Source organism: Athene noctua, chromosome 2, assembly GCF_965140245.1.
Source record: "Athene noctua chromosome 2, bAthNoc1.hap1.1, whole genome shotgun sequence".
In the NCBI taxonomy this organism is placed as follows: Eukaryota; Metazoa; Chordata; class Aves; order Strigiformes; family Strigidae; genus Athene; species Athene noctua.
In genome coordinates this window covers 165,866,739-165,890,991 of record NC_134038.1, presented here as the reverse complement: position 1 = coordinate 165,890,991, position 24,253 = coordinate 165,866,739, and the positions used below count along the sequence as shown (strand labels likewise).

At 56.9% G+C, this 24,253-nt stretch overlaps 3 protein-coding genes across 4 annotated transcripts in view; 2 read left to right on the top strand and 1 right to left on the bottom strand.

Annotated features, from left to right (window-relative positions):
- The first annotated feature begins 333 nt into the window (after positions 1-333).
- Positions 334-7,306, top strand: LOC141957195 (D-serine dehydratase-like). Of its 2 annotated transcripts, none has more exons than XM_074898204.1 (8): positions 334-501; positions 1,783-1,938; positions 2,559-2,839; positions 3,682-3,868; positions 5,705-5,826; positions 5,917-6,106; positions 6,187-6,292; positions 6,372-7,306. In XM_074898204.1, exons 1-8 carry the CDS (start codon positions 470-472, stop codon positions 6,459-6,461), a joined length of 1,164 nt encoding a protein of 387 aa, XP_074754305.1. In that variant the 5' UTR covers positions 334-469; the 3' UTR covers positions 6,462-7,306. The 2 variants fall into 2 exon arrangements, with proteins under 2 accessions (XP_074754305.1, XP_074754306.1); XM_074898205.1 differs by having other exon boundaries at positions 353-501; positions 3,679-3,868.
- A 313-nt stretch (positions 7,307-7,619) lies between these two features.
- Positions 7,620-11,548, top strand: LOC141957194 (death domain-containing membrane protein NRADD-like). The gene is made up of 6 exons (XM_074898203.1): positions 7,620-7,782; positions 8,794-8,929; positions 9,007-9,117; positions 9,345-9,501; positions 9,593-9,738; positions 10,976-11,548. The coding sequence occupies exons 1-6, from the start codon at positions 7,738-7,740 to the stop codon at positions 11,278-11,280; spliced, it is 900 nt and encodes a 299-aa protein (XP_074754304.1). The 5' UTR covers positions 7,620-7,737; the 3' UTR covers positions 11,281-11,548.
- Positions 11,549-12,670: 1,122 nt separating this feature from the next.
- The window catches only part of SETD2 (SET domain containing 2, histone lysine methyltransferase), a 71,578-nt gene continuing 59,995 nt past the window's right edge, over positions 12,671-24,253 (bottom strand). The window contains exons 18-21 of the mRNA XM_074901060.1: positions 22,906-23,017; positions 16,177-16,257; positions 15,819-15,920; positions 12,671-13,432 (exon numbers count right to left, since the gene is read on the bottom strand). Coding sequence (XP_074757161.1) covers positions 13,271-13,432; positions 15,819-15,920; positions 16,177-16,257; positions 22,906-23,017 — 457 coding nt within the window. The 3' untranslated portion in view covers positions 12,671-13,270. The remainder of the gene's footprint in view (positions 13,433-15,818; positions 15,921-16,176; positions 16,258-22,905; positions 23,018-24,253) is intronic.

The following is a 24,253-nucleotide window of genomic DNA, read 5'->3' as shown; positions in this document are numbered from 1 at the left end:
CTGCAGCCGTGTCTGCACGTGTCACAAGCACGTGTGGCCTCAGCCCTCAGCAACCCCGTGGCCGCGTGTCATGAGCGTGCCAGGTCTCAGCAGCGGCACACCCACGTGTCACGAGCATGGGGTGGGGGGGGCGCGGGGGGGGTCTCAGCAGCCCCACACACGTAGCACGAGCGTGCAAGGTCTCAGCCGTCCGTCCTCGCCTGCCCACGGGCCCGGGGCGCTGTAACCGGGCGCTGTCCCCGAGGAGCTGGCAGGCTGTCCCTGTGCTGTCCCCAGGGAGTGAAGTGTCCCTGGCCGCGGCGCCCGTGTCCTCCCCTGCCCCTGCCACCCCCGGGGAGGGGCCCCACGGCCGGCAGCGACCTCTGTCCCCAGCCAAGGCTGGCTGCGGGTGCCCACGGCGTCACGTGCAGCGGGCACTGGCGGGGCCACCGCAGCCCAGCCGGGAGCAGCCGCGCCGCCGGACGGAGGGATGGACGCACGGACCCATGGACCCACGGACAGGTGGGCAGGGGGAGGGCTGGGGGGGGGCCAGCGGGACCTTCACCCCGGGCAGCCTCGCAGTGGTTGCTCCGGGTGTTGGTGGGGACACCAAGGTCCCACTGACCGAGGACCTGGGTGTCCCCGTCCCACCTGGCCCAGGTAGCGCAGTCCCACATGGCCCAGTCTCATGTTTCCAGTATCCCTGCCCCAAGGATCCCTGTCCTAGGTGTCCCTGTCCCCAGTTTCCCATCCCCATAGGTCCCAGGCCCAAGTGTCCCTGTTTCCAGTATCCCTATCCCAGCTGTCCCAGTCCCGTATGTCCCCATTCCAGGTGTGCCAACCCCCCAGTGTCCCATCCCCATGGGGGCTCAGGGTCCCTGTCCCAGGTGTCCTTGTCCTATATGTCCCAAGTGTCCCTGTCCCATATATCCTAGTCCCAGGGGTCCCTCTCCCCGCTTTCCCAGTCCCATATGTCCCATGTGTCCCTCTCCCAGGTTTCCCAGTCCCATATGTCCCAGGTGTCTTTATCCCAGGTGTCCTTGCCCTATATGTCCCAATTCTAAGTGTCCCTGTCCCATATATCCCAGTCCCAGGGGTCCCTCTCCCAGGTTTCCCAGTTCTGTATGTCCCAGGTGTCCCATGTTTTCCTATCCCAGGTTTCCGGTCCCATTATGTCCCAGTCCCAGGTTTCCCAGTCCCATATGTCCCAGGTGTCCTGGATGTCCTTGCCATATATGTCCCAATTCCAAGTGTCTCTGTCCCATATATCCCAGTCCCAGAGGTCCTTATCCCAGGTTTTCCAGTCCCATATGTCCCAGGTGTCCCATGTGTTCCTATCCCAGGTTTCCAGTCCCATTATGTCCCAGTCCCAAGTGTCCCTGTCCCAGGTGACCCAGTCCCACGTCTCCCAGTCCCGCTCGTTCCCAGTGTCCCTGTCTGAGGTGACCCAGGTGTCCCACCCCCATTTCCCAGTCCCACATGTCCCAGTGTCCGGCTGAGACTGAGCGAACCCCTGGGTTTGTGCCCACCCCAGCACCGCCCCCCACCCAAACCACCTCCCAGTGCTGGGTCCCATGGGGGGGGGGGGGGGGGGCTCAGCCCACCGTCCCCAGCCCCTAATCCGCACCCCGGCGTCTGGGACCCACAGTAGCCCCTCGGTGGCCACAGGGGCTGCGTGAGTGCAGGAGGTTTATTTTTTGGGGGGGTGCGTGGTGGGTACAAGTTTGGGAGGGGCAGTGGGTGCAGGATGGGTGTGGGGTGAGTGTGGGGCTGGGGGGAGCCTGCCCTGCCCCCTCCCCGCAGCACCAGCATGTGGCTGGGAGCCCCCCTGGAGCAGTTGCCCACCCCGGCGCTGACCCTGGACCAGGCGACTGTGCGGCGCAACGCGGAGCGCATGCGGGAGCGGTGCCGGGCCCTCGGCCTCCGCCTGCGTCCCCACGTCAAAACTCACAAGACGCTGTGAGTGTGTGTCCCAACATCCCCCCAGTACCCCCAACATCCCCTCAGCATCCCCCCACCCCCCCCAATATCCACCCAGCATCCCCCCACCCCCCAACAACCACCCAGCACCCCAGCATCCCCCCCCCATCCTCCTCAGCACCCCTCTAGCACCTCCTCATCCTCCCGCCCCCCCACGCCCCCCCAAACATCCCCCCAGTACCCCCTCCAGCATTCCCCTGGCTTTCCCCACCAGCATCTCCCCCATCCTCCCCCTGGCACCCCTTAATTTCCCCCCACCATCCCTCCAGCGCCCCCCCACCTTCTCAGCAGTCCCCCAACCATCCCAAGCATTCCCCCCCCTTTCCCCTGAAGCACTCCCACACCTTCTACACCAGAACCCCCCCCCCAGTATCCCCCCATCCTCTCCCCAGCATCTGCCCACATCCTCCCAACATCTTCCCAGTATCGCCCCACTTTTAGGCGAGAAAACGCGATTTCGGCCGAAAGCGTGTACGTTTGTACTTCCCAGGCACAGAGAAGCTCCTCAGCACCCCCCACCCTCCTCCCCCCAGCCATCATACCCCAATCGCCCCCCCAGCACCCCCAGCACCCCCCCAATCACCCCCCCCCCCCCCCAGTGAAGGTGCCGAGCTGGCGACTGGCGGTACTCGCCGGGGCATCGTGGTCTCCACCTTGGCCGAAGCTCATTTTTTCGCGGCGGGGGGGTTCGATGACATCCTCTACGCCTACCCGCTGCCGGGGGGGCGGCTGGAGGAGTGCGCAGCCCTGGCCCAGCGCCTTCAAGCCTTCCAGCTCCTCCTCGACACCCCCCAGGCCTTGGCCCTCCTGCGCCAGCGCCCGCTGTCCGGCGGCAAGCGCTGGCTCGTCTGGCTCAAGCTCGACTGTGGGAATGGCAGGGGTAGGTGACCCCCCCCCAAAAAAAAAAAACGTAGCCCCCTTAAATCCCACCAGCACATGGAGTGTGCAGAGATCATGCATCCTCCCACGGGTGTTTTCACACCCCCCTTAGGATGCTCAAGGGGGTTGGATGGTGCCTGTCCCCTCCCCAGTCCCACCAGCTCAACCGCCCCCCCCCAAAAAAAATTATTAGTCAAGGATTCTCCATGCCCCACCGACCTCAAGCCCCCAGAACTGCCAGCTCAACCAGGATGGGGCATTTAAGCCCCACCCCTCAAAAAATTGGAGGGATTCCTGATGGCCCTTCAAGCCCCCAGCCCCACAATCTCGGCAAGGGTGGGGTATTTAAGCCCCAACCCCTTCTCCCCTAGACATTCTTCAAGGATGTTCAGTGGGGCAGAAGTGCCCCCCAACCCCCCCAACCTACATGATGGGGATTTAAGCCCCCCCCCCCCAACCTCAAACCCCATTTCCATCCACCCACCACACGATGCTCAGTGGGGAGATGTCTCATATCCACCCCCCAAATAGGATGGGACATTTAAGCCCCCCCCCCCCTCAAAAAAAGTCATTCTTCAAAGATGCTCCATGGGGCAGAGGTGCCCCATAAGCCCCCCCCCCCAGCCCCTAAAACGGGCTTCCACACCCCTCTCCAAACCCCATTTTCATATGTTCCATGGGGGGGTGGGGGGGGGGGGGGTGTGATGTCCCGTGTGTGTCCCCAACCCCAATCTCCCATCGCCACCATCTCACCCAACACTGGACATCAAACCCACTCCCCCCAATAACAACCCCCCCCAAGGCCCCCCCCAAGCCCATCTGGACCCTCCTCCTGGCCAGCAGCTGGTGTGAGGCCCACGGACCCTCGTGCCTTGTCCCTGGCCCGGGCCATCGCCGAGGAGGCGCCGGAGGAGGTGACACTGGTGGGGGTCTACGCTCACTGCGGGGACACTTACGGCTGCCGCGACGTCCCGGCCATCCAAACCATCGCCCGGGCCACCACCGCCGCCGTGATGGACTTTGTCACCACGTGAGTGTCCCAAAATCAGGGACAGGCAGAGTTAAGGGCATTTGGTGAGGGAAGCGGGGAGGGGGGGGGGGGTGGGGGGGGAGGGGGGTGTTGTCCCACCATGGGGACCATTCGTGCGTGTCCCCCACCCCATAAAACCCCAGCGGCTGGTTGTAAATGCAAATCACCCCCATAAAAGGGGGCCCTACAAAGCCCCCCAGGGAGCTGGAGGAGGATGTTGGCAGCTCCAGGCGCCTTTGATGTGGCTTTGGTGGCGGGTTGTGACCTCTGTCATTGTGTGTGTGTGTGTGTGTCCCTTGACTTGTCACCCTTTTGTCCCAGCGGAGTTTTGCATCCTGGAGGGAATTACTGCCGGATGGCTCCTGCTGGGGGGACAAGGAAGGGGGGGGGGGGTGTCATCAGGGTCCCCTGAGACTCCCCTCCCGCCACGCACAGGGATGTGGTGCCCTGAGGACGCGTCCTGGGGTCTCCGGTCCCAGCGCAGCCAGTAGTGGCACGTGGGGAAACTGAGGCACGTGGGGAAACCTGCTGCCCCCCCCCCCCCCCCAGCTCCCCTCAAAGTTGGGGGGGGCTGCTCTTCCCCCACATCTCCCCCCCTAATGTGCCCCACGGTCCCAGAGGGGCCAGGGAGAGCGGGGAAGGGGTGTCACCATCCCCCACTTGCCAAACAGGCCTTTGAAGGGGGGGGGGGGGGGGGATGTGACACGTCTGAGCTGCTCGGGCACATCTGGGAAGGTTTTGGGCACATCTGGGGGATGGCCTGGAACATCGGGGAGGTCTCCAGCACAGCTGGGAGCTCCCAGGCACAGCTGGGCCTGGTCCTGAGCACATCTGGGGGCACCCAGGAGCATCTGGGAGGGGTCCCGGGTATAGCTGGGGGTGCTCAAGCACATCTGGGGTCTCCTGTGCACATCTGGGGGTGCTCTGATACATCAGAGGGGGCCCCTGAAACATCTGGGGAGATAATAGAGGTGGATCTTGGGCGTATCTGGGGGCTCCTGAGCACATCTTGGAGTGCCCTGACACATCTGGGGTGCCCTGACACACCTGGGGGGGAATCCCAGGCCCATCTTGAGGGATGTCTGGCACATCTGGGGATGTCCTGGTACATCTGAGAGGGGTCCCAGGCAGGGTCTCAGGTCCCCGACACAACTGGGGAGTGTTCTAGAGGCGTCCCAGGCACATCTGGATAGATCTCTGGCACATCTGGGGCCTCCTGGGCACAACTGGTGGCACTCTGGCACATCTTGGGGGGGTCTCCAGCACATCTGGGGGGTCTCTCACACATGCGGGGGCTCCCATAAACATCTGAGCGCTCCCAGAACTATCAGGGGGGCAGATTTTGTGTGTGTGTGTGTCTCCAGCACACCCGGGGGATGCTGCAGCACATCTGTGGGCTCCGAGACACATTTGGGAGTGCTTTAAAACATCGGGGGGGGGGGGGGGGGGGAATCTCCAGATAATATGGGTGGTTTTCTGGCACATCTGGGGGTGCTCGGGTGCAGCTGGGGGTGGTCCCAGGCACGTTGTGGGAAGGGGTGCTCTGGCATATCTGGGGGGTTGAGTGGTTTTTTTTGGGGGGTGGGGGGGGTGAGCTCTCTGTTGCATCCCTCTGGCACATCTGGACGTCTCCCTTGAAATTTTTGGGGGTGTCCCTGGCACTTCTGGGAGTCCCCGAGGCATCACCACCTCTGGTCCGTGATGGACCCACCTCCAGTCCTGCTCCCCGCAGTGCCCAGGGGTGAGGTACCCACCTCTGCTCCTGCTCCCACGGGGCTTGGGGGTGCTGTTACACCCTCCCCCGGCCATACCCTGGTCACTCAGAGGATCCCGCAGGTTGCGGCGGGCGGGGGTGCCGTGTCCCCAGGCCAGCATCGGCTCCACACCGTCCTGTAGCCACCCGGTGCCGGAGATGGCCCAGCTCACCGAGCTACACCCGGGCAACTACCTCTTCTATGGTGAGCGCGTGGGGACCCCCAACCCTGCTGTGATCCCCCCCCAAAAGGTGGGACGCACCCCAAGCTGAGATGGGCACCCTCTTCTCCCAGACCTTCAGCAGACCCTGCTGGGCTCCTGCCACCCGGAGGAGGTGGCCATCCGCGTCCTCACCAGGGTCATCGGTCACTACCCCCACCGCAACCAGCTGCTGGTGGACTGTGGCTGGGCCGCCCTCAGCCTCCACGGCCGCGACCAGGCGCCCACGGGCTGCGCCGCCATCGAGGGGCACCCCCAGCTCAGGTGGGTGCCGGGAGGGACTGGGGACACGCACACGCACATGGCAGGGGGGACGTGATGGCGTGTGCATGTCCCCGCCGCAGGCTGGTGGGGCTGACACAGGAGCACGGGCAGGTGGAAGCCGTCGATGGCCGGTTGGATTTCGAGCGCTTCCCCTTGGGCAGCATCCTGGCTCTCATCCCCTTCCACGTGAGTACACGCCCCAACACTCCCCGACACACTCCGACACGCCCCGACACGCCTCAGCACCCCGACCCGCCCGCCGCAGGCCTGCGCCACTGCCGCCATGCACCCCGTCTACTATGTCCACGCCGAGGGGAAGGTGGCGGAGCTCTGGCGCCCCGTCCGTGGCTGGTAGAGAGGAGAGGAGGGAGCTGCTGGGGTGCTGCACCCACGCCGAGACCCCCGCACCCACACCAACACCCCACATTGGCGCCGAGGGCCTGTGTCTGCACCCAGATCTTGCACCCGCGCCGAGGCATTGCACCCACGCCGGGGGTGCTGGCACCCATGTTGGGGTCCTGGCATCCACGTCAGGGTACTGGCACCCACGTCGGGATCCTGGCAACCACATTGGAGTCCTGGCACCTATGTCAGGGTCCTGGAACCCACGCCGGGAGTGCTAGCACTCATGTCAGGGCTCTGGCACCCATGTCGGGGTCCTGACACCCATGCCTAGGTCTTGGCACCCACACCAGGAGTGCTAGCACCCATGTCAGGGCCCTGGCACCCATGTCGGGGTCCTGGCACCCACGTTGGGGTCCTGGCACCCATGCCGAGGTCCTGTCACCCACGCCGGGAGTGCTAGCACTCATGTCAGGGCCCTGGCACCCATGTCGGGGTCCTGGCACCCACGTCGGGGTCCTGCACCCACACCGGGGTCCTGGCACCCACGCCAGGAGTGCTAGCACCCATGTCAGGGCCCTGGCACCCACGCCGGGGGTGCCAGCACTTATGTCAGAGCCCTCACACCCACACCGAGGTCCTGCACCCACGCCGAGACTGTGCGCCCATGCTGGAGGTCCTGTAGCCGTGCTGAGGCTGTACACCCAAGCCTGGGTGCTGCCCTCGCAGCAGGGCGCTGCACCCACGCTGAAACCCTTCACCCACCGTCCCGCGCCCCACCGGGACCCCGCGCCCGCAGCGGGGTGCTGCGCCCTACCCATGCCGGGATCAATAAAGCTGCTTCTACCACTTCCAGAGTTTCTCCCCCCGGGCAGGGAGGGGCCAGGCCGTGAGGAGGTGGCTGGGGGGGGTCCCAGCGGGCTCCCACCCGGTTTGGACCAGTCCAGGCCCAATCGGGCCGGTGGCCATCGGGCTGAGCCGGGAGCGGGGCTCGAACCGGCGAACTCGAGGCCAGCCGAGCCGCGAGGGGCGCGGCTCAGCGCGGAGCCCCGCCCCTCGCCGCCGCTCGCAGCCAATGGCCCGTGTCGAGCCGCGCCCAGCCGAGCCCGGCCGAGCGGAGCCGAGCGGAGCCGAGCGGGGCCGAACCGGGCCGGGCGGAGCCGAACCGCGGCGGAGCGGAGCCGGAGCGGGGCGGAGCGGAGCGGCTCGAGGCTCGGCTCGGCTGGGACCGGCTTGGCTGGGCTCGGCTCGGAGCGAGCGGGTCCCGGGGCCGCGCCCGGGTCTCCGCGATGCGGCGGGTCCTGCTGCTGCTGCTGCTGCTGCCCGTGCTGCCGGTGCGGGCGCTGCGGGACCGGGGGGCACCGGGACGGCACCGGGGATGGGGCGGGACCGGGACCGGGACGGGGACGGGGACGGGGACGGGGACGGACTCCCGCTGCCACCCCGGGACCCACCGGGCCGGCCGCTCCCCGGGGTTGCTCCGTTTCACTTCACCTCGCGTCTTTTTGTTGGATTCTGGTTTGGTTTATTTTGTTTTATTTTGCTTTGCTTTATTTTATTTTGGTTTGGCTTATTTTGTCTTGTTTTAGTTTAGTTTAGTTCTTTCCATTTAATTTTAATTTACTTTTATTTTACTTTATTTCATTTAATTTACTTTTACTTTATTTCATTTATCTTTACTTTGTTTCATTTAATTTACTTTTATTTTACTTCATTTAATTTACCTTTACCAGATTTCATTTAATTTCTTTTCATTTTACTTCATTTCATTTGATTTACTTTTAATTTACTTTATTTCATTTAATTTACTTTTATTTTACCTTATTTCATTTTATTTTTATTTCACTTCATTTCCTATTTTTTTCCCCTTTATTTCACTCCATTTCATTCTGCTTCGTTTTATTTCTCTTTATTTCATTTCAGTGTATTTTATCTCATGTTTCTCTTTTTATTTCATTATTCACTTTTTATTTTTTGATTTGATTTCTCAATTTTATCTATTTTAGTTATTTAATTGGGTTTTTTTTTTTGTTGGGTGGGTGGGGGGTTTTTTATTCGTTACTCTTTCAGCCCACTCCATTATCCCCAGCACCACCACCACCCCCCCGCCGGGCACAACCAGTGTTGTCCCGCGGGGCGAAGCACCCCCGGGACACACCCCCACACCCCCCCTCCCCACAGCGGGACCACTGGGTGCTCCAGGACCCCAAACCAACCCCCGCTATGGGATGGGGGGGTTCAGAGCGAGAGTTTGGGGGGAGGCAGCTGGGGGTCCTGGTGTGTGTGTCCCCCCAAAAAAAACAGAATCAAGGGGAAACTGAGGCGGGTCCCCTCTGTCCCCACAGGTGCCGGGGCGGGGTGGGGGGTGCGAGAGCGGGAGAACGACGGCAGCGGGGGCGTGCTGCACCCCCTGCCCCCCCGGTTTCGGAGTCACCGAGCCCTGTGGCCACGCCGACACTCGCTGCCAGCCCTGCACCCACAGTAAGTACCCCCCACCCCCTCCCGCACCCCGCCTCAGCACCCCCCAGCACCCACCGTGTGTGTCCCCCCCCCCTCAGACCGGACCTTCTCGGCGGTGAGCAGCGCGGTGGAGCCCTGCCAGCCCTGCACCCCCTGCCTGCTCCTGCCCGCCCGGCCCTGCACCCCTGCCCGCGACACCCTCTGCACCCGTGAGTGGCACCCAGGGGGACACCCCTGTCACCCCCCCTCCCCACCCAGGGGTAGGGGGGACCCTCGTGGGGAGGGGTAAGGGGTGGCCGTGCCTCAGTTTCCCCATATGTGGGCCTGAGGGGGGCGGGGGGGGGGCACAGAAAATTGGGGTTACCCCACAACTCAGGGGAGGGGGGGAGACTGGGGCTTGCCTAAGCTTTTTGGGGGGGGATCCCCATCCCCATAGACGAGGACCTGGAGCCGGTGACGGGGGGCCCCTCTCCCGCCACCCCCGAGTTCGTGCCACCGCCGCCCGAGGCCGCGGGCAAGGACATCATCCCCGTCTACTGCTCCCTCCTGGCCGCCGTGGTGGTGGGACTCCTCGCCTACGTGGCCTTCAAGTGGTAGGTTTTGGGGCGCAGGGGCGGGGGACACGGACACGGTGAGGGGGTACAGGATGTCCTGGATGACCCCCCCCCACCCCGCCGTGGGCAGCTGGCACACGTGCAGGCAGAAGCAGCAGCTGGCCAAGGCACGGGCAGGGGACTTGGGGACGTCACCCGAGGGCGAGAAGCTGCACAGTGACAGCGGGGTCTTCCTCGACACCCACAGCCTGCAGGAACCCCACCAGCCCGGCAAGGGTGAGCACCCACCACCCAGCAATGGGGTTTGGGGCGGGGGGGACGGGACGGGGTGACGTCTGGGACCTGCTGTCATCAGGGTGGGGTGGGGCAGCACCCGCGTTCGTGGGTTGAGGAGCATCTGGGTGGAGTTGGGGTGCCCTAGGGAGCACCCACATGGGTTTGGGGTGCCCCCGTGGCCTGTGGAGCGCACATACGGGGTTGGGGTACACCCCAGGGAACACCCTGGCCTTGGGTGGGGGGTGGGAAGCACCCAGGGAGCACCTAGATGGGTGTCAGGGAGCGCCCGTACTTTGGGGAGAATCTGCGCGGGTTTGGGCAGCACCCAAATGGGGTCAGGGAGCACCCGTGCCTCGAGGAGACCACAAATTGCGAGCACCCATGCTCAGGAGAACACCCAGATGGGGTGGGGGAGCACCCATGCCCTGGGGAGCACACAAACAGGGCTGGGGAGCACTCAGAGTGGGTCAGGGGGCACCCAATTAGGGTCGGGGAGCAGCCATGGCCTGAGGAAGCCCCCAAACGGCGTCAGGGAGCACCCACGCCCTGGGAATCTTGTGGATGGGGTCAGGGAGCACCCAAACAGGGTTGGGGAGCACCCATGCCCCAGGTAGCACCTGGCTGGGATGGGGTGACACCCAAATGGGGTTGGGAAAGCCCCTGGGTGGGGTTGGGGAGCACCCATGCCCTGGGGAGCACCCACATGGGGGTTGGGGAAGCACTTGGGTGGGGTGGGGAAGCACCCATGCCCTGGAGAGCACCCAAACGGGGTCGAGGAGCACCCATGCCCCAAGTAGCGGGTCAGGGAGCACCTGGGTGGGGTCGGGGAGCACCCATACCCCAGGTAGCACCCAAATAGGGGTCGGGGAACACCTGGGTGGGGTTGGGAAGCACCCATATCCCAGATGGCACCCAAAGGGGGGTTGGGGAACACCTGGGTGGGGTCGGGGAGCACCCATGCCCTGGAGAGCACCCAAAGGGGGTTGGGGAGCACCCATATCCCAGATAGCACCCGAAGGGGGGTTGGGGAACACCTGGATGGGGTCGGGGAGCACCCATGCCCCGGAGAGCGCCCAAAAGGGGTTGGGGAGCACCCAAAGGGAGTCGGGGAGCACCCATACCCCGATAAATCTCTGTCTCTCCCGGGAGCCAGTGACACCCTTGACCCAGAAATACCACTGGGTGCCGGGCAGCGCTTTGGGGTGCCAACACTGACCCCCACCCCATTGCCCCCCAGCCCCCCGTCCCGAGGGCCACCCGTTGAGCGCGGTGCCACCACAGCGGCAGGAGGAGCTGGAGCGGCTGCTGGAGAGCGGGGGGCCGGGGGGGGACTGGCGCAGCCTGGCCACCCACCTGGGCTTCGGCCCCGACGCCATCGGCACCTTCGGCCGCGGGCGAGCACCCACCCGCACCCTGCTCAGCGCCTGGGCCAGCGCCGAGGGGGCCACGCTGGAGACCCTCTGCCAGGCCCTGGCGGCCATCGGCCGGCAGGATGCGGCCCGGCGCTTGGTGGCACCGGGGGATGTCACCTCCGCCGTGTGACCGGGGAGTCCCCGAGGCCCACCGGGGCGGCGCAGACACCGCGTGGGCTCGGCGGGAGCTTCTTGCTTTTTCCTGACAGATTGCACCCTTTTTAAATTTTTTTTTTTAAGGGGGTTTTATACTTTTTTAGGGGTGTCGGGTGGCGTGGGGGGTGGGTGAGGGATAATTTGGTGGCCCCAGTGTGGCAGCGGTGACAGAGGGCGACGCGGTTGGTCATATTAAACATGTCACTGGGACACGTGTCCTCAGGTGTCCGTGTGTCCCCACAAGCGTGTGTGCCCGGCATGTGTGTCCTTGGGTGTCTGTGTGTCCCCAGACACGTGTCCCTCAGGTGTTGGACACGGATGTGTGTCCTTGGGTGTCCGTGTGTCCCCCAGATGTCCGTGTCCCCCCAACCATGTGTCCCTAGGATGTGTGTCCCCAGGTGTCCCCCAGGTATCTGTGTCCCCCCAGCCATGTGTCCCCAGGATGTGTGTCCTTGGGTGTCCGTGTGTTCCCCCAAGAACGTGTCCCCAAGACATTTGTTCTCAGGTGTCTGTGTGTCCCCACGAGCACGTGTGTCCCAGATGTTTGTCCTTGGGTGTCCATGTGTCCCTAAGCATGTGTCCCTCAGCTGCGTGTGTCCCCAACCATGTGTGCCCAGGATGTGTCCTTGGGTGTCCATGTGTCCCCCCAGGTGTCTGTGTGTCCCCAAGTGCATGTCCCCCAGGTACCTGTGTCCCCCCAACCATGTGTCCCCAGGATGTGTGTCCTTGGATGACCGTCCCCCCAAGAAAGTGTCCCCAAGACATTTGTCCTCAGGTGTCAGTGTGTCCCCATGAGCATGTGTGCCCCGGATGTGTGTCCTTGGGTGATCATGTGTCCCCATGATGTGTGTCCCCCAGGAGTCCGTGTGTCCCCAGGTGTCTGTGTCCCCCCAACCAAGTGTCCCCGGGATGTGTGTCCCCAAGCCCACATCCCACGCCCATCCCCGTAAGGACAGCAGGGGGGTGGGGGGCTCTGGGACACACATACAGCCACCCCCCCCCCCCCAAAAAGACCCCAAGACAGGTGGCACCGTGAGTCGCTGCGTGACCAAAAAGAGCCATTTTAACCCCAGAATGAGCACCTCCACCTCAAGCTGGATCACCCCCAAACCCCATCCTGTTCCCCTCACCATGGGGTTAGGGGTTCACGGGGATGCTAAGGGTGACAGGGGGGTCCCAGAGGGAGAGGAGACAGACCACTGAGCCAGGCCACCGTGTCCCCACCAGTGCCACCACCAGGTCCCCCCGGCCACGCCAAACCTCTTTTGGGGCTGGGTCTGGTTGTTGATTTTTTGTCATTTTTCTTTTTATTTTTTTTTCCTCTTTTTTTTTTTTTTTACATAAAAAGTTCCGTAAAAATTGGATAAAGTAAAATGATTTAAGCAGTAAAATCAATCTTATCAACATAGCACGAGGTCTGCCAGAAATCCAGGGGCAGCCCCGCTCCGCAATATTTACATGAAAACAGATTAAACTCGCAGAACCAAAAATAAACCAAGGAAACAACCGAAAAAAAAAAAAAATTAAAATAATAATAACCCCGAAACTATCCTTACAAAGTGTTCCTGTGGTATCGGCACGTCCTGGGCTAAAAGAAAAAAAAAAACAAAAACAAAAACCCCAAAATTATCAATATATTCACATACACGTTAAAATATAATACAGAGCTTGGTGACAGGCGTCCGACAGCGCCACCGGGGTAGGGGAGCTGGCAAAGCTCAGCTTAGCAAAGCCTGGCTTTTTTTTTCTCTGTGTTGCCCCGGCAGTACAAACCGCCTCAACGCTGTAGAGAACGAAGTTTATTTTCTTTTTTTCTTTTTTTTCTTTTTTTTTTTTTAGAAAAAAAAAAAAAAAGAATAAATTCACAGGTTGGTGGTTTAATACCGCGAATCGTGGCAGAATCCAAGGGTTGGCTGCGTCTGACATCAGTGGGGCGATGGTTTGGGGGGAAAGGGGGTGTGTGGTTATTCCAGGTCCGTGTCCTCTTTGGGTTTGTAGTTGGCCCCGAATTTCTGCATGTATTTCTTGATGTATTCCTTCGTCTTGTGCTTCACGTTCTCGTTGCACTCCAGGTCCTCCGGGTTCTTGCAGTATTTCAGCTCCTTGTTCATGACGCCGTGAGTCAGCTGCAGGGCACAGAAATACCCATCATCAGGCCCAATATTCCCAGAAAATCCCAGTCTCGGGGATTCTCCAAGCTATTTTGCTATGATTCCCCGAGTATTTCCAAGTATTCTGAAATATTCCCTAAACTACTTGCTTATCATTACCTAAATATTCCCCAAATACTTGCTATTATTCCCCAAATATTTCCTATTATCCTGAAATACTCCCTATTTATTATTGCCCAAATATTCCCCAAATATTTCCTGTTATTCCCCAAATATTGGCTAGTCTTCCTCAAATATTCCCCAAATATATTATTCCCCAAATACTTCCCAAATATTCCCTAAATACTGGCTAATATTCCAAGTATTTGCTATTATTCCCAAATATTGGCTGTTATTCCCCAAATATTTCCTATTATTCTCAAACATTCCCCTAATATTTGCTGTTATTCCCCAAATATTGGCTATAATTCCTCAAATATTCCCCAAATATGTTATTCCCCAAATACTTCCCAAATATTCCCTAAATATTGGCTAATATTCCCCAAGTATTTGCTATTATTCCCAAACATTCCCCTAATATTTCCTATTATTCCCAAATATTGGCTATAATTCCCCAAATATACCCCAAATATATTATTCCCCAAATATTCCCTAATTACTGGCTAATATTCCCCTAGTATTTGCTATTATTTCCAAATATTTCCTATCATTCCCAAACACTCCTCAAATATTTGCTATTATTCCCAAAATATTGGCTAATATTCCCGAAATAGCTGCTATTATTCCCAAATATTCCCCAAATATTGGCTATTATTCCTCAAATACACCCCAAATATATTATTCTCCAAATATTTCCTAAATATTGGCTAATATTCCCCAAGTATTTCCTGTTATTCCCAAATATTTCCTATTATTCCCAAACATTCCCCAAATATTTCCTATTGTTCCCAAATATTGGCTATTATTCTTCAAATATTCCCCAAATACTCCCTAAATATTCACTAATATTCCCCAAGTATTTGCTATTATTCCCAAATATTCTCCAAATAAATTATTCCCCAAATATTCCCTAAATATTGGCTATTATTGCCCAAATATGTCCCAAATATTCCCTAAATATTGGCTAATATTCCCCAGGTACCTGCTATTATTCTCAAATATTCCCCAAATATTGGCTATTATTGCCCAAATATTTCCTATCATTCCCAAACAGTCCCCTAATATTGGCTATTATTCCCAAATATTGGCTGTAATTCCTCAAATATTCCCCAAATATATTATTCCCCAAATATTCCCTAAATTTTGGCTAATACTCCCCAAATATTTGCTATCATTACCAATATTCCCCAAAAATTGGCTATTATTCCCAAATATTTGCTATTATTCCCAAATACTTTCTATTATTCCCAGACATTCCCAAATATTTGCTATTATTCCCCAAAATTGGCTATTATTCCCAAATATTTTCTATTATTCCCAGACATTCCCCAAATATTTGCTCTTATTCCCAAATACTGGCTATTATTCCTCAAATATTCCCCAAACATTCCCCAAATATATTATTCCCCAAACATTCCCTAAATATTTGCTAATATTGCTCAAGCTGTTTTGCTATTATTCTCCAAGAATTCCCCAAATACTTGCTATTATTCCCCAAATATCCACCAAGCTATTTTGATATTCCCCAATAATCCTCAAATATTTGCTATTATTCCCAAATAGTCCCCATATATTTCCCATTATTCCCATATATTGGCTATTATTCTCCAAATATGTCTTATTATTCCCAAATATTCCCTAAATACTTCCTATTATTCCCAAACATTCCCCAAATATTGGCTATTATTCCCCAAATATTTCCTATTACTCCCAAGCATTGCCCTAATATTTGCTATTATTCCCATATATTCTTTAAATATTTTCTATCGTTCCCAAATATTCCCCAAATATTTGCTGATATTCCCCAATATTGTCTACTACTCTCCAAATATTTCCTATTATTCCCAAATATTTCCTGTTATTCCCAACTATTCCCCCAGTATTGGCCAACAGTCCCCCAGTTCTGGCTCTTATTGCCCCGGTTCCTCCCTCCTCACCCCGGAGGAGCCGGGGCTGTCCCCGGGGCCATCCCTGTGGTGTCCCTGTCCCCAGGATGAATGTCCCCATCCCCAGGGGATGATGTCCCCTTTCCCGGGGATGTGTCCCTGTCCCTGGGCTGATGTCCCTGTCCCCGGGGACGGTGTCCCCGTCCCCAGGATGATGTCCCTGTCCCTGGGGATGATGTCCCTGTCCCCAGGACGAACTTTCCATCCCAAAGGGACGATGTCCCCATCCCTGGCAACGCTGTCCCCGTCCCCATGACAATGTCCCCATCCCCAGGATGATGTCCCTGCAGTGTCACCTTTCTGGCCAGGTGCTTGAAGTCCTCGGTGGTGGTGATGCGCCCGGCCTTGCAGTCGGGTTTGCGGTAGGGATTCAGGCACTGCACGATGAACTGCGACATCTGCGGGAAAACACACCCGGGTCCGGCCCTGACACCCCGGCCCTGTACCCAGTGTCCCCCCAGTGTCCCCCCACGGACCCCCAACCCTCCACAGGGTGGCAGGGACACACACGCCCCCCAACACACACTGTGTCCTCAAGCGCCGGGGTCCCCCCACTCCGGTGTCGTGCCGCCCGCGGGGGACGGTGGAGCCTGACGCCCCCCTCCAGCGTCACCCCGGGTCGGTGACACCGCGGGGGGTGGCAGGGACACTCACCTCTTTCCGGAACACCTCTTTGCTCTTCTTGGCCAGCTCGCTGGACGTGTCCGCTTCCGCCGTCTTGGGCTTCTTGGAAGACTGGAGTGGGGGGAAGAAAAGGGTCTTGGATCTCCCTGGCCCCACCGCTGTCCCTGTGTGTCCGCCCCTGGTCCCACGGCCAGGCAGACAGCACGCGCCACCCCGCCCGCTCCTGGGGAGCTTCCCAGCCCAGTAACAGTGAGTTTCCCAGTCCAGTACTAGTGAGCTTCCCAGTCCAGTATTGGTGAACTTCCCAGCCCGCTCCCAGTGAGCTTCCCAGCCCAGTCCCAGTGAGCTTCCCAGCCCAGTATTGGTGAACTTCCCAGTCCAGTACCAGTGAGCTTCCCAGCCTGCTCCCAGTGAGCTTCCCAGCCCAGTCCCAGTGAGCTTCCCAGCCCAGTCCCAGTGAGCTTCCCAGCCCAGTATCGGTGAACTTCCCAGTCCAGTATCACTGAGCTTCCCAGCCCAGTCCCCATGCACTTCCCAGCCTGATCCAGGCACACTTCCCAGCCCAGTCCCAGCGAGCTTCCCAGCCCAATACCAGCATGCTCCCCACCCCAAACCAGGCATGCTTCCAGCCTGCTCCTGGTGAGCTTCCCAGCCCAGTGCCAGCACGCTTCCCACCCGATCCCAGCACATTTCATCCCAGCACACTTCTCACCCCGATCCCAGCACACTTCCCAGCCTGATCCCAGCACACTTCTCACCCCGATCCCAGCACACTTCCCACCTTAATCCCAGCGCATTTCCTAGCCCGATCCCAGCACACTTCTCACTCCGATCCCAGCACACTTCTCACTCCGATCCCAGCACATTTCCCACCCGATCCCAGCATGCTTCCCAGCCCGATCCCAGCTCGCTTCCCACCCAATCCCAGCACATTTCCCGCTCAATCCCAGCACAACCCCCAGGGAGGCACAGAGACCACACCTCGCTCTTATTTTCTTTAGAAAAAAAAAGCTGGAAAAAGGGCACGAGCTTGTCCTGGTGGAGTTGGACTGGTTTGGAGGGGAGTAGCGGGGTATTATCTTTAGCTGAAGACAAGAAGTGGGGGAACCTCTGCTTTCCTCCCCATTTATTTCACACATGTTTAAACCTAATTACCAGCACGACAACGATTTGCAGGGTCAGATCCAGCGTGGCCGGATACCCTGTCCTAACCCCTCTCCGGGGGCTGTTCAAGCAATGCTCATTTATTTAAGCTGTTAACTGGCCGCTCATCAGCAGCAGAACCATCCCCACCAGTGAGGTGTGCCAGCGCACTGCCAGCCCTTGTGCCAAAATCCCTGCGAGGGCCGAGACCCCACTGCTGAGCATTTACAGATTATCTTTAGTTCACCAAAGGATAAAGTGAATTTTACGGGGCTTGTTAAAGGCTTGCAAAGCTGGGGGAGATTTGCCTGCTCCTTCTGCTCTTTGAAGGTGCCCTGTTTGAAGGTTTCATATGAAAAACCCGTTTGTTGGTTGTTTTTTTTTTTTTTTTACGTATCCAACGCTGAAAAAAGCAGGAGCCATCCCATCCTTTTCAAACCCCACAGACGCACCCGGCGGAGGCTGGAGGGCAGAGCTGCAACGTCCCCGTCAGACGTGGGGTTTAAATCACCCCCTTGACAGGGAAGTTTTATTGCCGAGGGCTGTCCCGAGCAAGCGCTGGCTGCACATCAAAGCTCCCTGCTCCCTGCCCGTGGCTCGGGTACCGACATCAAAGGGCTGGTGATGGGGAACAGATGGCTCCCTGCCGGCTCCCGGCGCGGCATGGTGGCGTCACCAAGCCCTGCCACCTCCTGTCACCAAGCCCTGGTCCCCTCCCATCACCAAGCCCTGTCACCTCCCATCACCAAGCCCCGTCACCTCCCATCACCAAGCCCCGTCACCTCCCATCACCAAGCCCTGTCACCAAGCCCTTCTCCATCATCTGGCATCCCCAGCACACCCCAATTTCTCTTAATTCCGGAGTTATTTTCTCCGCGGATCAATTTGGAAATGATGGGATTTACATTTGCCCCTCAAAGGATGTTACAAATTATCAGTGCTAATTAGCTGGCTTAAGTAGAGCTGGAGGATGGGTTTGGAGGAGCTTGCAGGGAAACACTGCAAACGCCAAATAAAGATGCATGTCAATGAAAGCAGAAAGACAGCAAATGCAAAAATAAAGCCTGGCCTGTTGAATTAAGCCTGCGACTAAATGCTTCTGGGATTTTGAGCTCCATCGCTTCCCACCACGACCACGGGAGCCGCTCAGGCTGCAAGGGTGATGTGGAAGGGGAAAATGGCACTTTCTGGGGATGGGAAAGGGGAGGAGAAGCCAACTCCCAGCTGACCACCAAGCCCACTGGATGGGAAAGGTGTGAGCTGAAGCACTGCCCCAGCACGGGCAGCGCTGCCTCCACCAGGCAGCCAGCATGGTCTGGCAGCTCCTGAAAAATCCTGCTCCCCTCGGCCGGAGCACATGAGATGGGGGGATAACTCAGTGCCAAAATTTGCAAGGGAAGATGAGGAGGAGAAATAAAAATTCTATTTCTAATTTGTGCAAAGGTGCTAATTTCTCCTTATATTAACATTAATCTTTAACATTCAAATCTCCTTATCAAAGGGCTTTAAGCCTGCACTGAAGTCACCACAGCGCTCCAAAGCCATGGAAACGTTTCCATCAGGGAATCTCAAACACAGGAAAAGCTCCTCAAAATGGTGATACTCACATTTAGCAGCCTCGCTGCTTTATGCCAAAACCCTCCAGAGGAGAAGTGGGAATGGAGAAGCCGGCAAAGAGTTTGTCAGGGGAAAACCAGCCTGGGATGGGGCGACGGTGGGGGGGAGCAAGAAGACAAATGTGCTGGGAAATGTGGAGGAGCTGTTGCATGATGCTCCTTTTCTGGCAGCATGGGATAAGGCTGCTGGAATCTGCTCTGCCAATGCCAACCTTCTTCTGCTCTTCGAGAGGTACCGATGGGCAGATGTGAACACACAATGTGCAGTAAAATCCAGGCTTTTTCCATCTTAAAAGGATGCAAAAACTGTGGCGCTTGGTCCCTTGTCATCGCCAGCCTCCCCGAGTGTTCCACCAGGCCACCTTCTCATGGAACCCCTTTTTTTAAGGGGAAAAAGCAGGTTTTAATAAAGGGAAAGAGCGAGCACGGCTTTGTGAGCCTCTTGTGCCTTTCTATCCGAATCACTACAGCAGCAGTGAGCCTCGGGCAAGCTCGCCCACCGCCGACACCAGCTGCTTTGAGGGTCTCAAGAAGGGAGCAGATGATGCTTGGAAGCACATGGAATGTGCTCTGGAGAAAATAAAACACCCCAGTTGCTGCCATCATATGTGTTTCGCCAGAGCAAGTGATGCCCCGCAGCTGGGGACACCAGGAATAGCAGCAGCAGCTGCTGGATGGCCGGAGCCACGATTTTAATCCATCGGGTTTAATCCCTCTTGGAAAAGGTGTGGGGTGGGGAGGAGGAGGGTGAAAAAAATCCAAAGAATGTGGTTGTGATTTCAGGGTGGAAGCATCGTTACGGAGGCGGCGCCGAGTGAGCTACGACCATGTGGGAATTCAACATTATTTTCACGACTGGGAAAAACCCAACCTTCAGGCTATCCTGGCCGAGAAGGAAAAGATTCAAAAGCTCTAAAGTGAGTAAGAACCACATCGGTGTAAGGTCAGCCAAAGCTGTGCGGCCAGTGGTAATTTAGGAACGAGGTATTGATGGCTTCAGAGAAGTTTTGGAACTGCAAAGGGAGATCAGATCTGGGGGGTTAAGCAAGCAGCGAAAAGTCCTGGCAGAAGCAGCCAGCTCACATCTGCCCCCAGGTGAAGCATCACCCCAGCCCTCAGCACCCCTTTTATCCTAAAAATTTTGAATCTGGCATGTAAACGCCTGCCTGCATTTACAGAAGCATCTTTCCTCGCTGCTCACTCAAAAATCCGTAGGAAAAAAGATTCCCAAGCTGCAAAGCACCAGCTCAACTGCATTTTCTCACTCCGAAGAGCCCAAACTTCTTCTCAGCACCTTGTTCTCATCAAAGGGATGTTCCCCAGTATCTCCAGGCTGGTCCACACCACCAAGCAGCCAATCCCTCCACAGGGATGCAGTTTATGGCTATTCCAGCTTAATAGAAACTTCACTTTAAAGCCTAAAATGAAGGCCTGCTTGATAAATAGGTTCTCCTGCCCCGCTTTGCATGCAGATACCCTTCAACAGCAATTTTCAACCCAAACCCAGAAGAAACAGGCAAGCGCAGATCAACTGGGATCAATCCAAGGCAAGCATAGGACAAACCCTTCCCATGGAAGCAAAAAGCGCTGTAGGAAATGGCAAATTAGGAATATTTGTTGTTCTTTCAGCCTGAGTCATCCGGAGTGTTCATAAAGCTGCGTGAGCTCCATTTAATGCTTTTGCTGAGCCCGATAAAACGAGGTATCAGCCAGAGAAGTGCAGCACAAGGTCACTGCAGGTTACTGAACCCGAAGCTCACCAAAGGGATCCAGCAAGCTCCACAGATCCCAGGACACTCCTGTGTTTATGAATCCTCCCAGTGCCAGGACTATTTGCTCCTCAGGATCCCAGAAACACGGGGGACACTGGCAGGGGACGTGTGATGCTGACCCAGGGACAAAAATCATTTAAAAGGCTTTTCTGGATTCCTCTGCAGGAGTAAAGGCTCCTCAGCCGAGCGGCGTGTGCCAGGTCTTAGCTCAGTTTCTAATTAACTTTTTTAAAGGGAGATAAATATTTGTAAATAACGTTCTTTAAAGTGAACTTGCCATGAATCCTGGCTGAAGTACTTGGAGGTGTTATAGGGATTGGGTTAACCCTTAGGATCCTGACAGCACATGGGAAGGGTGATGGCAGCAGAGAGCAGGATGTGCCTGAGAGTTGTAGGACTGACAGCACCTACAGCAAAATCAGTCCTGCTATGTGGGTATCACCCAAGTACTAACAGAACTGCTCCCCGAGTTACAACCTGGCAAACCCCTTTTCTCTCTCCTTTTTAGGGAATCAGAAAGGTATGTAGGGTGATTTATCCATAGAGGCTCAGCAATCACTGCTCACACTCTGCCCTCCCTGCTTTGCAAGAGCTGGCAGAGCTAGAAACTCCTCCAAGGAGGCTCAGCCATGTCCCCTCCTACCAAGTGCCGGGATAGATGTGGCTGCAGTGGGACCTAACTGGAAATCCAGCCCCATTTGGGGAGCAGCTCTGTCCTCTCAGGTGTCCCCTGTGACAGCAGGACCCACGGAGATGCTGCAGCTCTCACCAGGAAAGCAGAAAGGTGGTGGAAGCAGCACAGAGCTCCCAGCTCCTCCCCTTCTGCTGACGCACCATTATTTTTTCCTATTTCAACATTATTCCCCCACCACGTCCCTTTTTTTGGCCAGTTATAAGGTTGTCTCCACACATGAAGTGGGGTGATGCTCGGCAGCCAGGGCAGAACATCAACTGCACCCCCTGGGAAGAGCTGTGTTCACCCAAGGGGTGGTTGGCACAGCCCGAGGGGTGAGCAAAGGAGCACTGGGGTCTTTACCAGCACCCAGAAGGATGAGGAAGTGAGAGCACCATGAAAATCTCTGCTTGACTACTCGTCACCAGGGCAAAACCTGGCAGCAACAAGGGGAAGCTGCTCTTCAGCGGCTACAGGGCAGCACATGTTATCAGAGTGCCAAGAAAAGAACCACTTCACTCTGTTAACCACAGAATCACCGAACCATCTGGGTTAGAAAAGCCCTTGAAGCTCCTCCAGCCCAACCATGAACCTCCCCCTGACCGTCCCCAACTCCACCAGATCCCTCAGCGCTGGGTCAACCCGACTCTTCAACCCCTCCAGGGATCCCGGGGACTCCCCCCCTGCCCTGGGCAGCCCATTCCAACGCCCAACAGCCCCTTCTGCACAGAAATCCTTCCTCAGAGCCAGCCTGACCCTGCCCTGGGCAGCTTGAGGCCATTCCCTCTGGGCCTGGCGCTGGCTCCTTGGCTCCAGAGACTCATCCCCCCTCTCTGCACCCTCCTGGCAGGGAGTTGCAGAGGGCCAGGAGGTCTCCCCTCAGCCTCCTCTTCTCCAGACTGAACCCCCCCAGTTCCCCCAGCCGCTCCCCAGCAGACCTGTGCTCCAGACCCTGCCCCAGCTCCGTTGCCCTTCTCTGGACACGCTCGAGTCATTCAATGGCCTTTTTGGGGTGAGGGGCCCAAAACTGAACCCACTCATCGAGGGGCGGCCTCACCAGTGCCGAGCCCAGGGCTCAGATCCCTTCCCTGTCCCTGCTGGCCACGCTGGTGCTGACACAAGCCAGGATGCCATTGGCCTCCTTGGCCCCCTGGGCACACTGCTGGCTCATTATCAATCCCCCCCAGGTCCCTCTCTGACTGGCAGCTCTCCAGCCACTCCTCCCCAAGCCTGTAGCCCTGCTGGGGGTTGTTGTGGCCCAAAGGCAGCCCCCGGCATCTGCCCTTAGTGAAACTCCTCCAGTTGGGCTCAGCCCATTGCTCTACCAATCCTCTACCACTATTTAAAAAAAAAACCAACAGTGTCCCCATGGTCAATATAACCACTACGACTTATTTCAGGTCACTTCTCTTGCTCCATCATCCCCCTCAAGTTCATTCCAACCTCAGCAACAGCCCCAGAATTTGTTGCTCCTGTTCTGCAGGGCAGGATTAATCCTGTGGTCTGTCCCAAGAGATGTTAACTCCCAGTTTCCCTTGCTGACCCCTGTACTTACCTTCATGGGGTTTTCGTCGTACGTTGGGGTCCCAAGGTCCATTTCAGCTTCATGTTCAAGGCTGGCATCATCCCCTGGGCTGTCCCAGGTAGGAGGGTCCCACTGGGTTTGCCTGGAGGAAGAGAGACAGACGGAACACTGTCACTCTCTTAAAAGTAACCTGCTTATTGATTGTCCCATCAGCTGGGACATCTGGTCTCCATCAGTCATCAAAAATCTTAACGTGGGTGTAAGGCAATTAATGATGAGTCTGAGTAGGCTGCTAAGCTGGAGAAGACTAAAGCCAAGCAAGAAGAACTTAAAAAAGGGAATTTGCACCATTCTATCACTGGTGACACTCAATGTGTGATCAAGAAATGTTTGTCACAGGTGTAAAATAAAAATGGTCAGTGATTTTGGTGTGGAAAGATAGGAAACATCAGAGCAGAGACCCTGGGGCAGGAACTCCTTCCTGAAGAGCCAGGGTCAGCCCTTGGCACCTCAAGCCACAGGTATCTCCACTGTGGAAAGAACACAGACCAAAGATCTTGGGAAAGGCCACAGAAGGAGCAGGAGCTTGGAAGGGCAGATGGGCAGATGACACGAAGCTCATCCCTACGCTAGAAGAGGCTGAAGGCAGGACTAGGGCTCTTCTGGGCTCACTGCATGCAGGAAGCAGCATTTCTGCAGAGACATTTCAACTGAGATGGAAGAAGTCATCAAAATCCGCCTGGGCTTGTCAGGCCGAGGGGTGGGGAAGAGCCCCACCACGCTCTAACCGGGTGAGAACGGGAAGAACTGGTCTGGATTTCCTCAAGGCAGGGAAGAGAGGAGCAGGCAGCCCTCGGCATCTGAGAGAAGATACAGGATGGTGCCAGGAAGGAAAACCACAGAGCAGGGGAGGAACACAACAACCAGGAGAAACAGGGGCCAGCAGGACAGACCACTGTCTTCACAGGACTGAAGTTAGTACAGGACGGTCCATCAGGTGAGAGGACTCACTCACAAACAGACTAAACAAGAGGAATTGCAAAGGACAGATCTCCAGACCCCGTTAGGTTTGGAGGTGACCTAACGCAGCAACTATCTTCCATTTCTAGAATCTGTGGGAAGTCAGGATGGGCGCACTTCAGCTCAATACCAAGAAATCCTGAAAGCCTGCATCAAAAGAAGCCACTGGTTTGAGTTTCTCAAAGTTTCTGATCTGTATCAGAAACCCTGTCCCACTTCAGGGCTTTCTACTTTTCAGGAAAGGCTGGGGGGAAGCATGAAAGTCTTGTTTCAACCAGTTCCCACATGATTCATCATGCTACTAAATTCTCCAGATACTGCTGAAAATCCCTGACCTCAAGATCACTATGGATGTAAT